The 15,017-nt window shown below is 57.7% G+C and overlaps 1 protein-coding gene across 1 annotated transcript in view; it reads left to right on the forward strand.

Moving 5' to 3' along the window:
* TG (thyroglobulin) overlaps positions 1–15,017 on the forward strand; it is a 229,632-nt gene that overhangs the window by 201,396 nt on the left and 13,219 nt on the right. The window contains exon 44 of the mRNA XM_051844054.3: positions 12,872–13,053. Coding sequence (XP_051700014.2) covers positions 12,872–13,053 — 182 coding nt within the window. The remainder of the gene's footprint in view (positions 1–12,871; positions 13,054–15,017) is intronic.

Here is a 15,017-nt window from a genome sequence, read left to right on the forward strand (position 1 = left end):
AGCTGCAGGAGCAAGCGTGGACACCAGGCTACCAGCTGCTGTCTCGCACAGGGTAGAAGCCCCTCGATTACAGACCATCCTGCCCACGCATGCCCTCTGGTTACCCCCACCTCTGCTTTCCCTGGGCCTCGCTTTCACTTAGAGTGGCTTTTGTGAGGTTCTCGATTCACCCCAGAAAGCTCCATAGCACCTGGGACCAACCACCGTTAGCTGAGGGGGACCCCGGGATGGCCCAGGAGTTCCCAAGGACTCGATGCCGGCAACTCCTCCTCCTCCTCCTCACCTTCCTCTGTTCCTTGACATCCTCCTGCAGCCCCCTGCTCATCTGGGGCCGAGAGGCAGGGCACGCCACTACCCACAGCTGCCAAGGCGGGATGGCAAGCCTGCTTCCCGAATACCCAGACAGGCTTGTTCAGCCACCTAGCAGCTGCAAGGCGATGCCTCTGCGCCAGATGCAGGGAGAGGTGTTTGGGACATAAATATCAGCCTCCTTCTCCCCTCAAGGAGTTCACAGTCAGTCAAGGAAACAGAGTGAACAAGGCCAACAGTCGAGGTACAGTTGGCCCCCACGCTGCAAAGAGATGGACACACTGTGCCAGAACCTTGGGATCCAGTGGCAGCATTGCCAGCCAGGGTGACATCTTGGGCAAGACCCTGAACAGGACCCTCCCACCACCACCACTGGCCCGCAGAGCAGGGAGATGCCCCTGGATGGTAGTCAGGTCATTCAAGTTCCCCGGAGTCCATGCCTCAGTTTCCCTCTCTGTAAAATTGGGAGGTTATTAGTAAATATTCTCATAGAGATGGCCAGAGGATTCAGATGCACACCAGTATCTGGAAAACAGTTCAGCCTGCCCAAATGTGAGTTTTTCCACTTCCTTAATTTCTGTAGTAGGATTAGTGTCCACAGCTATTGTCCCTGATCCAAAGCCGTAGCCCAGGGTAAGTAGGAACACAAAGAATGTGCCATCCCCGAGTCACCTCGCCTGACCTGAGACCGAGTTTCCAAATCGTAGCAGGCACACACACACCCCTCCTCCTGGTGCCAGCCCTGCAGCTGTGCCAGCCAGAGCCCAGTGCCGAGCACACACAGCCCAGCTGCCCAGAGGGTCAGGAGCCTCCTGCCCCACGTTCAGCTCCCGGCACCACCCATCACCTTGGCAGAGACCCACAGAATCCCTGCAGAGACCCTCACCCAGCTCCCACGATGGGCCAGCCAGGGCCCCACCCAGTCCGCACACCCAGCGAAGTTAGTAACATACCCGCTCGCCTGGGGAAGGCTGCGTTCGCGGAGACCGATCTTAGTTCCTGAAGGAGCCGCTCGCTATTGAAATCCTTCATCAGCCGCGCGGTGGGGAATGTTTCCCCCTCTTCGCGCTCTCCCTCCCTGATGAAACTGACAGTCTGCCTACATTAGCCGGGCACTCATTTGCATGATCAAAAGCAGATTCGTTCCAAGATGCGCGGTCTGCCTTCCCCTCCAAGCACAGGCATCTCCAAGGAAGCCCGAGAGATCAGAGCCGGGCTCTGCCACTGACTGTGCCCCCAGCTTAGCCAGGGACTGGCCTTGGCCGGGAGCAGGTGCAGTGGGGGCCCTGGGGGAGGGGCAGCCCGTCTGAGAGTTGGGAAGCAGCACCTGGCAGCCCGAGGCGCTGGCCCTGGCACAAGCCCCAGCACGGGAACGCGGAGCCTTTGGTGACAGATTACAGTAAGAGAGGCACGAGGGAGGTTCCCTGTGTGTGTGATTTCCTGAAAAGAGGCGCTGCAGCGCCCAGTCCCGGCACTTGGGGAGGTGGCTGGGTGTTAGGGCCTGGAGCCAGGGCGGCCGGGCCGTGGAATCAGAACTGCCATGCAATTCAGCAAGTCGAACTGCTCACCTGAGCTGCCGTCTGTTCAGCCTCTGGACAGTGCATTCGGGGCTGTCAGGCAGTCTCCCCCGGGGGAGGAGACAGCTCCCAACACCCGGGGAGCCCCGTCTGCCCGGCCTGTGGCCCTGGGCTGTCTTGGCACGCACAGAACCCCCCGCACCAGTGCTGTGCCCCAGACCCTTATCACCCGCACCTGTCGCTCATCCAAGTCTCCCCATGGGGCTGAGACCAGGACTTGCCCTTCAGAGGAAGCACAGGCTCAGAACTCATGGCTCATCCAGCCCAGAGTATCACAAATAATATTTAATGACCGCCATGGCATCAATCAAGATGAATGTAAGTCAGACTGGATTCAGGAGTATACCTCCACTATTTATGTTTCTGCTGCTTTTCAAAGAAATTGCAAGTATTCTTGTGGGTGCCTCCTGAGCACTGGGCCTGCTCTGGCCCCTTGTCCCTGACAGCCATGGTGAGCAGTGGAGCCCGGCGTCCTGCAGACGGCCAACTGCGTGAGCACACAGCCGAGATTTGTAGGAGCTGGGCTCCCTCCCAGACAAAGCCCTGACTTGTGAACTTGGGAACTCGGGCTGCCAGGTGCTGCTTTCCAACTCTTAGACGGGCTGCTCCTGCCCCAGGGGCCCCACTGGTCTCGTGGGAAGAGGCAGACATGGAACCAAGTAAATTAGGGCTTTGGGGGGTCTCACAAGGGTCCCAAGGGAACCCGAAGCAAGGTCATGACACTTCAGGGTGTGCTTTGTAGAGGAGGTGAGTTTTGGATCGGGACCTGAATGTTCACGAGGAGATCCAGGTGAGGAGCTGACCTTGGCCATGTGGGGGACCTCTGGGGACCGTGAGGCCAGGTAGGAGCGGAAGGCAAAGGCACTGGAGGAGATGGGTTATATTGGCTCTCAGAGGCCATGAGAAAAATGGTTTCTGCCCCTCACAATGGGAAGTTATTGGATAGTTTAAGCAAGGATGTGATCATGTTGATTTGCCTTTATTTTTTTTTTAACAAAAGCCATTCTGGAAGCTGTATGGAATCTTGACTAGGGTGGTAGCAAGTGAAGTGGTGACCAGACTGCACTATGTTGCAGAAGCCAGGGAGCAAGAGGGAGGTTTAAAGTAGGGCTGAGACACACTAGCATAGGGTGAGATCTGGGGTTGGCAGCTGGGTCTGAGTCTTGGGATTCAGGAGGAGGACCGGGCCAGAGAGAGATTCGGGAGAAAACCAGGAAAACTTCCCAGAGGAAGCAGAGGTCAAGGGTCAGATGTCCCTGGCCCTGCCAAGGTGGGTCATGGGAGTCCCTGACGAGGGCCCCTCAGTGGAGGGAGGAGAGAGAGGCTGTCAGAGCAGCAGGCAAGGGCAGAAGTGGTCACTCCCCTTGCCAAACTGGCCCCGTCTCCACCACACGGCCGTCTCCACTGCACACAGATGGTCAGCGCATGTCCACGGCACACTTGGCACAGTCCCAAGTCAGCCTCTCCAACCTCGCCAGGCTCCAGTCCTTGGCAAGAACTACACCACATTCACTTCGGAGCCTCGAGTCCTGGCCGACTGTTGGTCAGTCTCAACTCATGTCCAGCAGATCTGTATCCATCAGGGCATCCGTATCTCCCTCTGTCTCGGAGCTCCAGAGACTTGTAGAAGGCACTCATTCATTCATTCACTGGCTCATTCATTCATTCATGTCGTCCTGCCAGAGCAGGTAAAGTGATAGGTTTCTGGGGCTCCTTCCCAAACGTGTGGTATCATCGTCACTTTGCAGTAACAAATGCGCAAAAATTGACTAAGGACCTCTGTGTACCAAGCACTCCCCTCATGGCAGCAGCCCTGTGTCTGCCTGTGGGTGGTGCCCAGCCTGGAGGAGGCCTGGACCAGCACAGGCAGGAGAGCGAACAGCGAGGAGGAGAAGCATCCTGAAGGGGGAATCAGGACCCCTGGGGTTTTAATCGGGGGCTTGGTGCTGGCCCTAGGCACTGGGAATGAGGAGGCAGGAGAAGAAGAAGGTTCTAGAGGTGAGGATGACACAGACTGAGTCAGAGGGGCTGAGAGGTGCTCCGATGAGAAACAATCGGTGTGAAGCTCCGAGGTTTAGGCTGGAGAGAGACGGGGGCATCTGGTCATCGCGATGCAGAGAGAAACTGCACCACCCGCCAAGCATGTGTGGGGCAGATGGGGAGGACAAGGGGGTCAGGACGGCAGCTCAGGGCCTCTGAATTCAAAAGGGGTCCGAGAGAGCTGGGGCTGGGGGCACTGACCTGAAGTGGAGCCACAGAGGGCTGGGCTTACAAGACACATTTGCTGGTGGGAGAGGCGTCACGGGGGACGCACAGCAGAGCTGGATTTGAACCCGAGTCTCTCAGATGCCAAGTCCCGTGCTCACTGTTGGGCCCCAGGGCACCAGGGTGACGGCATGGCCGCTCAGAGCCTCTCAGGATTTCCCAGGGGTCTAACTTCTCACGGTGGGCTAAGCCGCTGCTGGCTGGACCGCGTCCCACCTCTCCTGCGGCTTCCCGTCAGCTTCCTGTTGATGTGCCAGGGATGCAGCTGGGGACCGCGTCCCTGCCACTCGTGAGGGAGACCTGGCTGAAATTCCAGGCTCCTGGCTTTGGCCTGGCCCAGCCCTCTGTCTTGTTAGTGTCTGTGGAGTGAACTCGCAGATGGAAGATCTGTTTCTTCTCTCTGTCATTCCGTCTTCCAAGTAAATAAAACTGAGTAAATATTTAACTTTTCTTGAGGATCTGCTAATGGCAGTCCTTCAGAGCACACACCAAGGACCGGCCAGTGCTTCACAGCTCCTTAACACAGCCCTCTGTGACGGGGCAGACACCTGCAGCCACACGGTGGCCTTGCACCTGCCGGCCTCTGCACATACGGCCCAGCATCTGTGCTCTCGGCCTCACCAAGAGTGATGAGCCCAGGTGCCTGGGTCTTCCAGCCACTTTGAGTTCCCTCCTGCCCCTTGGCCTTGGGTCCCCAGTCCAGACCAGATTGCTGGTCGCTCAGCCAGGCCACACTCACCTGGAGGCTTAGGTCTCCCATTTTTTAATTTAAAATGTTAAAGATTTATCTTATAGGGTTACAGAGAAAGAGGGGGAGAGAGATCTTCCATTTGTTGGTTTACCCCCCAAATTTCAGCATCAGCTGGGACTGGACCAGGCCAAAGCCAAGAATTTGCATCTCCATCCGGGTCTCCCACATGATCATCAGGAGCCCAATTAAATGGGCCATCTTCCACTGCCTTCCCAGGCACATTGGCAAGGAGCTGGATCTGAAGTGGAGCAGCTGGGATTCAAGTCAGCACTCAAATGGGATGCTGGTTTTATAGGCGGTGGCTTAACCCTCTGTGCCACAACACAGAGGGTTGTAAGTCATTCTGTCTGTAAGTTGTAAGTCATTCTATTTGATTTTTTAGACAATGAAGGGAAGGCCAGCAGCCACTTAGTCATTCTGGTGAGCTCATTGGTTCCATATTTCTGCACTTCCTTTAGTTCAGTGTGGTATCTTTACTCTGGGGTTGACTTCCTTTGGAGTAGTAAAACAGAAACCAGTACTTTTGGGTTTCCAAGCTCCCTCTTCCTTGTTCAGTAGCAAGGAGTGCATTTCTTCACCAAACCACCGGAACAAAGTCCTGGGCTTCTTTCTGAGTGGACATATCCAGCCCTCACCTAACATCCCTGAGGCGCATTGTGGCTTATTGCTAGGCCTGGAGGACATGTATCTTAGCCAACTTTCTGTTACTGTGACTAAATACCTAAGGCAAGCTGCTTATGAAGAGAAAGGGTCACTGTTGAAGAGGTTCACAGTCCAAGATCAAGTGAGCACCATTGTAAGGCCGCCACAAAACACACCAAACACCGGAGTAAGGGAAAGGGTTACTGGGGGAAACCTGACAGACCAGAGGGAAGGGGCGAAGAAGGAAAAGAGGGAGAAGGAGAGCGTGAGAGAGAGAGAGAGTAAGAGTGAGACAGATCGAGAGAAAGAGACAGAGAGAAGGAGAGAGATCAGGAGATGGAGAGAAAGAGAGCCACGTGTTCAGGAACAGGTCGTCTTAAACCTTTGCTGGGGGGTGGGCAGGGAAGTGGGAGCAGCGAATCCCATTAGGATGGGGGTGGAGCTGACCCCGGTGGTTGGGCCAGGTGGTCACCACTCAGGTCCCCTGGACAGGTGCATCTCAGGTCTCCATCTGAAGACTGGGGACACAGAGCCCCCTCCTGTTTCTGGCTGGTTTTAGGGGAGAAGCACTTCTTCTAGCGACACCCAGGGCTTGTCTGGTGCTCCTGGCCGCTCCCTCATCGAGGGAAGTTCCTGCAGAAGCATGGAGCAGATTCTGTCCTTGACCTGACACCTGGTAACCTGGAAGAGGTTCCGAGTGTTCAGGCCTCTCTTAGTGAGGCGTGGGCTTTCGTGGCCCCCTGAGCCAGCCACAGAGTGGAGTCTACAGATAGCTGTTGGCCATCACAGAGGGCACGGCACTCAGCCCTTTGTGGGTCTTAGGTCCTTGAACCTCACAACTGTTTTATGATGAAGGCCACATGATCGTGCCCATTTTATAGATGGGGAAACAAAGGCATGGGGAGAATAAGTAACTTCCCCAAGGCCACAAAGCTGACAAGCAGCAGAGCTGGCCCTCAGGCTCAGATCCTTCTAGCTCTTGGATTTGGATCCCCAAGGCTTGTCATTGGAGACCTCCCCTGGCCAGCATTGTCTGCACAGTGGTCAAAGCCTCGACTACCCATGCCTGGTGCCATCCTGAACTCTGGAGCTGTTGCCATGGTCCCTGGCCCTCTCCCCACTGGGCGCCTCACTCTGTAGTAGTGGGTAAAGTGACAACACCAGCACTTGGGAACAGGGGCCTCTGGCCTAGCCTGGGGCATGGGTTAGTAATAATCACTCACATTTACTGTTTCATTGGAATCGGACACTCTGTGCAGCAGGCATCTTTTAGCTCATTCTCTGCTTTGCGTAAGTAAGGAAGCAGAGGTGCAGACAACGTCAGCAGTTTGCTTAGCTCTGGAACACAGGAGTGGAACTGGGTTTGGAGCTAGGTGGTCTGCCTTCAGGGCCTGCCCTCTTGGCTGCTGTCTGTCCTGCTCCCTGGAGGAGGTGGCCCCAGAGGGAACCCTGGATGTCCTAGCGCCTGTGACAGGGTGACAAGGTAGGCCCGTGGTGGCCGCACTGCCTGGGAGCTTGTTAAAGTGCACTTTCCCAGGGCAGGCGTCTGGCCAGTGGGTAGGATGCCAGTCGGACACCCACGTCCCACATCACAGTGCCTGGGTTTGATGTCCAGCTCTGGCTCCTGACTCCTGCTTCCTGCTGACCAAACCCTGGGAGGCAGCAGCGATGGCCCAGTGGTTGGGTCCCTGCCACCCACACGGTAGACCCAGATGGACTTCTGGGCTCCTGGCTTCAGCCTGACCCAGCCCTGGCCGTTGTGGGCATCTGGGGGGAAGTAAGCCAGCAGATAGAACTCTCCCTCCCTCCCTCCCTCCCTCCCTCCCTGTCTCTCCCCCCACCACCACCCCACTGTCCCCACCCTGTGTTTCTGTTTCTCAAGTAAGCAAGTAAATAAATCCATCAAGAGAATATTCCAGGGATCAACCCAGACCTACTACATCAGAATTGCATTTTATCAAGATTGCCAGGCTACTTGGATATACTTTGAATTTAAAAAAAAAAAAAAAAAAGTGGGCCCAGTCTAGTAGCGGCTATACAGGCGAACCAGGGAAGGGTGTTTAGGCAGAAGGAACAGCCAAGACTTGAAAGGTAGAGAACCTGTTTAGAATGTGGAGAATGCAGTGACCTTGACACTTCCCAGATTTCGGGGTCACCTCAGGATCTCAGTCTCAGGTCCAGCGGCCAGGGCAAGGCGAGCAGGGTGCCTCTCCTGAGCCAGTCATGGGGATGAGCCGGGAGAACATGTCCCCCGGGGCCAGCACAGCGCCCCCCACGCCAGGGGTGCTCAGGGCCCAGCACGTCTCCTTGGCCATGGCCTTAGCAGACCAGACCACTGGGAGCAGAACATGAGGGACAGCATGGCCGCCCCTCGCTTCCTGCGGGTTGCAGCAGGCTCGCTTGCCTGGAGGGGCCGTATCTCAGCCCTAGTGCTGCTTCCTCTGCTCTGCCGGGCTCCTGGCCGGAGGCCTCACTGTGGCCCCCTCATGGCACAGCGCAGGACTGCCTCTGGAAAGAGAAGTCACTTGTGGGGCTTGCAGGGTGATGGCCAACCCAGCTGGGACAGGGCCTCCACAGTCCTGCTGCACACGTGTCCTTGTGCTGGGAACCCAGCTGGGACAGGGCCTCCACAGTCCTGCTGCACAGGTCTCCTTGTGCTGGGAACCCAGCTGGGACAGGGCCTCCACAGTCCTGCACACGTGTCCTTGTGCTGGGAACCCAGCTGGGACAGGGCCTCCACAGTCCTGCTGCACACGTGTCCTTGTGCTGGGAACCCAGCTGGGACAGGGCCTCCACAGTCCTGCTGCACAGGTCTCCTTGTGCTGGGAACCCAGCTGGGACAGGGCCTCCACAGTCCTGCACACGTGTCCTTGTGCTGGGAACCCAGCTGGGACAGGGCCTGCACAGTCCTGCTGCACACGTGTCCTTGTGCTGGGAACCCAGCTGGGACAGGGCCTCCACAGTCCTGCACACGTCTCCTTGTGCTGGCAACTGGAAGCGGCTTTGCCTCCCACAGGGTGAATGCCACTGGGAGCCTTGTGTGTGTACATCCCAGCCCCACTCCAGCCCCACCCCAAGGTATCCCGACTCAGCATCTGAGGCTGGGACACTGACAGTTCTCTTCTAAAGCAGGCAGCCAGCAAGCAGCCCGCGGGTTTTGCTCCATCCGCCACTCCGTCTGCCTTCGCTTAATCACGCCCTCCCTGCTTCCAGCTCAGAGCAGAGCAAACGGCCAGAGCATCGCGACACCTGCAGGAACAGGGCAGCCGGGCCGGGCCGTGCCCCTGCACGGCTTCCCACACCTCCGTGCATTGAGGACGGAAGCCTGGCAGGAGGAGGACCCCTCCCTGGGGGACGAGGAGGCGGCACGCACGGCGGCCAGTGTCCTCTTTGAGGACACCCAGCTGGCCTGGTGTTCACCCCTTGCTTTTATAGTGAAACCGGGGAACTCCACGGCCGATACAAACAGGCCTGGCAGACTCGGGGCTCCGTGCCTGGCTGGGGGCCAGGTGCCTGGACAGCTGTTTCTCGGTGTCAGCACAGCCAGGCAGACTTCAGTAAATGCCATTTGTCCACAAGGAAGCTGCGGGGGTTGGGCGGCCTCCCCAAAGGGGCACAGCTGGGTAGTGCAAGCCCAGCTTGCTGGCTGCGGGCTCCTGCCGCTTGCACTGAGACCTGGTTCCTCTCAGTCTGCAAACCCCAGAGCCAGCCGCCGCCGCGCAGGGCTGGGAGGACACAGCCTGTGTGAACACCATCACACCGATTTTAGAGGTGGATAGCCCAGTCTCCCCAGGCTCGCCCAGTGCAACTTGAACCCCGCATTTTGACTTCAGCCTCAGGGTTCTCCTTTCAGTTTCCTTTTTAAGCCTAATTAATAATAGTTGTGCGCACGGATGAGGCACAGCGTGATGGTGCGGTGCACGTACGCACTGACTAATGCTCACCTCAAGCATGTATCTTTTTTTAAGATTTATTTATTTATTTGAAAGAGTTACAGAGAAGGAGAGGCAGAGGCAGAGATCTTCCACCTGCTGCGTCACTCCCCCAAATGGCCACAGTGGTTAGGACCAGGCGGGGCCGAAGCCAGGAGCCGGGAGCCTCATCTGGGTCTCCCGTGTGGGTGCAGGGGCCCAAGGACTTGGGCCATCTTCCTCTACTTTCCCAGGCCGTAGCAGAGAGCTGGGTCAAAAGTGGAGCAGCCGGGACTCAAACTGTTACCCATATGGGCTGCAGCCACTGTAGGTAGAGGCATTACTCACTGGGCCAAAGCCTGGCCCCAAGCGTGTATCATTTCTTTGTGGTGTTCCGTTCACCATCTTCTCTCCTAGCTGTGTGGAAGTGTGAGATGACTTGTTATTCAGAGTCCAGAGTGCTCACCATTACACCATGGAACCAGGCTTGATGATTTGTTATTGATGATAGTCCCCCTGCTGTACAAGAGAATTCTAGAACACGCACTTTCTGTCTGGCTGTAACACGGTGCCCATGGACCACCCCTCCCCTCCCCACTCTGCCCGGCCCCCTGTAGCCACCAGCCCACTCTGTGTCTACAAGATCGGCTTCTGCAGGCTGCGCAGGCGCGTGAGCACACAGCAGCGGCAGGATTTCCTGTGGTCCGTGGCGGAGGGATGCGGGCACCACATTGTCCTCTGGTGGATGCAGATGTCCCTGGTGGATGCAGATGTCCTCTGGTGGATGCAGATGTCCCTGGTGGGTGCAGGGTTGGCCACGCCTTGGCCAGGGAGAACAGGGCATGGCACTGGGGTGCAAATGACCTTGCTCCTTCCCTGCACCCCACAGGCAGACTTCCCGTCCTGCTGTCTGCCGAGAACCCCGATGTCTACAGCTCTGATGTGGGGCTGCAGTCAAGTCAGAGCGGGGGGGAGGGCTGACATTTCCAGCAGGAAGACCCAGTTAAATCCCAGCTCACGCCCCCTGTGTGGATGCTCCTAGGCAGCTGTGTGCCTCCTCTGAGCCTCGAAGTTCCGCTCTGTGAAACGGGACAGCATAACGCCCCACTCACACGGCTAGCCATAGGCTTCTATGAACGCATGTGTGAAATATCTAGCACATGTTTGGAAATAACAGGAGACGTGCAAATAGTTACTGTTTTTTTATTTTTTATTTATTTATTTATTTATTTGATACACAGAGACGGGGAGAGAGAGTGTGTGTGTATGTGTGTTCCCATCTGCTGGTTCCATCCCCAAATGCCCACAATGGCCAGGGCTGCTGTGGCCAAAGTCCGGAGCGGTGCATGCCACCCAGGTCTCCCACACGGGTGGCAGGACCTGACGATTTAATCTATACCACGGTCTCCCGGGGTCTGTGTGGGCAGGAAGCTGGAGTCAGGCTCCAGCTGGGGCCCCATGTACTCCAGGCCCTCTGATGTGGGATGTGGGTACCTTAACCACTAGGCTGAACGCCCACTCCACCAGTATCATTTCTGTTTTGAGATGTTCCAAGCAGACAAGAACAGAGAATGATGCAATGCAGTTTTCTCCCTACACTATTAGTAAGTTGTGCCGTCAACACAATTGTTGTTTGAATAGACTAGAATAGAAACTTTCAGATTTATTGTGTCAGGCAGGCATCAGGAATATGAACATTGTTTGTGAATGTTATCTCAGATCTGTGAGTGTGAGTGTGGGTGGGAGTGAGAGTGTGGGTGAGTGTGTATGAATATGTTTAGATGAGTATGGTTGTGTGTGTGTGTGGATGAGTGTGGGTGTGCATGGGAGAGTGTGGGTGAGTGTGTATGAATGTGGATGAGTGTGGTTGGGTATGCATGGGAGAGTGTGGGTGTGTATATGTGTGGATGAGTGTGGGTGAATGTGTGCATGGGAGAGTGTGAGTGTGTATGTGTGTGAATGAGTGTGGTGAGTGTGTATGAATGTGTGGATGAGTGTGGTTGTGTGAGTGTGCATGGGAGAGTGTGGGTGGGTGTGTATGAATATGTGTGGATGAGTGTGGTTGTGTGGGTGTGCATGGGAGAGTATGGGTGAGTGTGTATGCATCTGTAGATGAGTGTGGTTGTGTATGTGTGTGGATGAATGTGGGTGAGTGTGCACATGGGAGAGTGTGGCTGAGTGTGACCGTACACCTTGTATGTATGAAGTTTCTTTCGTGCAGTCGGATCGTGGCCTTGGTGGGACGAAGTATTTGAAAGGGGCTGGTGTGATGAGCACTGGTGCCTTCACTGTTTGGCTGTAGCCGGTATTACTAACACGGCTCACATTTGCTCCAGACCGTTTGCAAGAAATAAGTGTTAGAATAAAAAGAAGCCCACTCAGCACATGCTGGCCCATGCTGTCCGCACCTGGTTGTCCCAGAAGCCACCGTGGGCTTGCCTTTGAGAGGCCATTCCCTCTGCTGGGCCTGCTCTCCTCCTCAAGCCGGGCTGAGGGGCCACCTCACCCACGAGGGGTCGCTGCCTGATCGTGCCCACTCCCCTGGTGCCAACCCCCACGCTGCATATTGGCGCATGTTTACAGAAGCCAGGAGTGCCGTAGCACTGCTCATTGGTTACAGCAGACCTGAGAGCTACGCAAACCCAGAAACCTGCGGCAAAGGACCATCCATGGCCGAGGAGCTGCCCCCGGTGTCCCCCTGCCCCTTGTCCTCACACACGGGCAGGCTGGCTCCTGGAGGCAGAGAATGGCCTGCCCCCAGGTGCCCACAACACAGGCAGCAGCAAAGCTGGGAGGGAGGAGAGAGAGAAGGAAGGAGGGAGGGAGGGAGGGAGAAGACACACATACGCACAAAGCCAAAGAGAGCCAGCCCCATCAGCCCCAGCCACTCCCGCCGGGCTGACCTTCCATGGGACCCAGCTCCTGGCTGCAGCGCCCCCACCCCACCCCCAGCCCTCATCCCTGTCCTGCTCTCTGAAGAGCTACATAGCTAGTTGTGGATTCTCCATCTTTGTCCACCAGAACACGAGCCCCTGAGATGGGAGATCCTTGAGTGTGCTCAGGGCTACTTCCTCAGGCCTAGTACACACGTGGCCCTGCATGAAGCGTGTCTTTATCTGAAAGCATGCACACGGACCGGGGCTCTCCCACAGGCACTCGTGGCTGGCTGAGGGGCAGTAGGGAAACGGGGCCATAATCATGGCTCATGTGGACCATTCCACTCACTTCACCTGCGGTAACCCTTTCCGTCTGTCCCACCACCCTATGAGAGGAGGAGGCAGAGCTGGGCTTCAGACCCCAGGGGTCTGGTCTGGGGTCATGGGCCACTGCCTGGAGAGAAATTTCTAGAACAGGGGTGTGCGGGCCACTGACTGGAGCTTTCCAGGATCTGGCTGAGGAGTCTTGTGTCTTTTCAGCAATTTGAGGAAAGTCAAGGCCGGAGCAGCAGCAAAGCAGCCTTCTACCAGGCACTGCAGAACTCGTTGGGCGGTGAGGACGCCGACGCCGGCGTGCTGGCTGCCGCCACGTGGTATTACTCCCTGGAGCACTCCGCCGACGACTACGCCTCCTTCTCCCGGGCGCTGGAGAACGCCACCCGGTGAGCCGAGCCCCGGCGGGCAGCCCACGCGGTGGGCGCTCAGTGAGCAAGGAGCGAGGGCGTGTGGCCTTGTGCTTCCCGCCGCCTCTGTGACCCTGCCCAGAGGACAAAGGCGAGGTGGCCCCAGCTGTCCCCCGGGTGGCACAGGAGCCATCGGAGGGCAGGGACAAGGTGGGAGGTGGCCGTCGCGTGCTGCACACAGGCGGCGACCCTTCGGCAAATGCTGATGGGGACTCCCTGCGCGTCTGTGGGCAGCGTGTGACGGGCTGGGTCCCGGGTGTCAGCTGACCCTGCTGTCCCCACTGTGTAGCCAGGCCATGGGAAACAGAGGCACAGCCGGGGGGGTCTGTGGCTGACGTCACACCCAGACAGGCGCGGTCCCCGGGCTCTGATGGCCGCTGCCATCTCTCGTGCCCGCTGCTGTGAGCCTCGTGCTCTCTGCGCCCCGAGTGTCCCTCTCTGGAGAGCCCTGGGGTCAGGACCGGCCTGGCTCCCTCCAGCACTGGTCTGTGCTTCCCTGAGCGCCCAGCAGATGCGCCAGGAGTAGCTTCAGAATGAAAATCCCAGGTCCCTCCTGCGTCAGAGGCCCCTGTGGCTAGGACCACGGTGGGGACTCCGTTCTTCCTCCTCCCTCTCGGTGCTTGGGGGGAGGTCTGCTCACTTTTAACTCCCTGTCCCTGGGGGCAGAGCCCATGTCCAGGTCCAGATGACTGCTGAACTGTCTGTGTTGGGAGGGGCAGCCTGGAGGCCTCCGGGTCCCACTGCTGGGCTGGGTCTCTCCGTCGGGGGCGTGTGGTTGCCAGTGGAGGGTCCCTAGCCCAGCATGCTCAGTACCACCCACATGGATCATGGGGCCAGACGGCCCCGGCTTCCCTCTGCTGGGCAGAGCTGTGCTGCAGCCCAGGTAGCCAGCGGCATGTCTGGAGGCCCAGTCCCAGGCTGCCCTGCGCGATGGGCTTGTCATCAAGTTCTGCGTTGTGGAGCAAGCTCAGGGCTGGAGTCCAGAGCACCTAAGCTCCTCCCATAGTGCTCCAAGGACAACCTGTGCCTGGGGTAAGAGCTGAGAGCTGAGGACGGCAGTGCAACCAAGGGAGGCTTCCCTGAGGAGGCGGGCTCTAGTCCTCCCATAACTCATCCTGGCCAGACTTAGGCAAGGCCTCCTGGTGGCCCCTCTGCCTCTCTTCTCCTGGCAGTGTCCCTCCTGGGTGTGTGACTTCCTGCGGGCCTGCTCCCTTCCCTGTCCTGCACACAAACTCCTCAGGAGCCATGACAGGAAGCATGGCTGCCGCCCAGTGCGCTCCCAGCCCCGACACCGGCCCCACCAGCTGTGGGGCCCCACTAGATGCAGCTGCACCCACGGCATTCACTTTAGTGACCGGGAGACGGTGGGCACTCCCAGCTGAGGGGCTTCCCCGCTGTTACCAGCCTTGGTCACTGCACAGTCTCGGCCGTTCGGGCCTGTGAAACCCATTTCTCAGCTGGAAGGATAGAGATCAAAGTGATGAAGGGCTGCCGAGTCATGCGTCTTCAGGTGGGATGCAGCGCTGGGGGCCCAGGCCAGCCAGGTGCTGCTTGGTCCTCGGCCCTCACCAGGCCAGCCCTGGATGCCACCACACGGAGGGCACCACTGTTAAGAGGCTACAGTTTTGCAAATGCATTTGTGTCCCCGCCCCGCCAAGGGAGCATGGATGTGGGATGCTTCAGGGGAGGGCGTCCTGGCATGGGGGGCTGGCTCGCTCCTTGCTTGCAGCAGCAGGGGGTGGGGGTGGGGCAGAATCCTGTGTGTTAGAGTTTGTTCAGCAGCCTCCTGGCCCCTCCCCGCCAGGGCTGGGGGAACCTTCCCACCGAGTTTCTTCCAGCTCTCCAGAGTAAGGGCAAGGGGCCCAAGCACTTGGGCCATCTTGTACTGCTTTCCCAGGCCATAGCAGGTGAGCTGGATCAGAAACGGAGCAGCCAGGACTGGA

Source organism: Oryctolagus cuniculus, chromosome 6 (genome assembly GCF_051225735.1).
Source record: "Oryctolagus cuniculus isolate XC-2025 breed Fujian yellow rabbit chromosome 6, ASM5122573v1, whole genome shotgun sequence".
In the NCBI taxonomy this organism is placed as follows: domain Eukaryota; kingdom Metazoa; phylum Chordata; class Mammalia; order Lagomorpha; family Leporidae; genus Oryctolagus; species Oryctolagus cuniculus.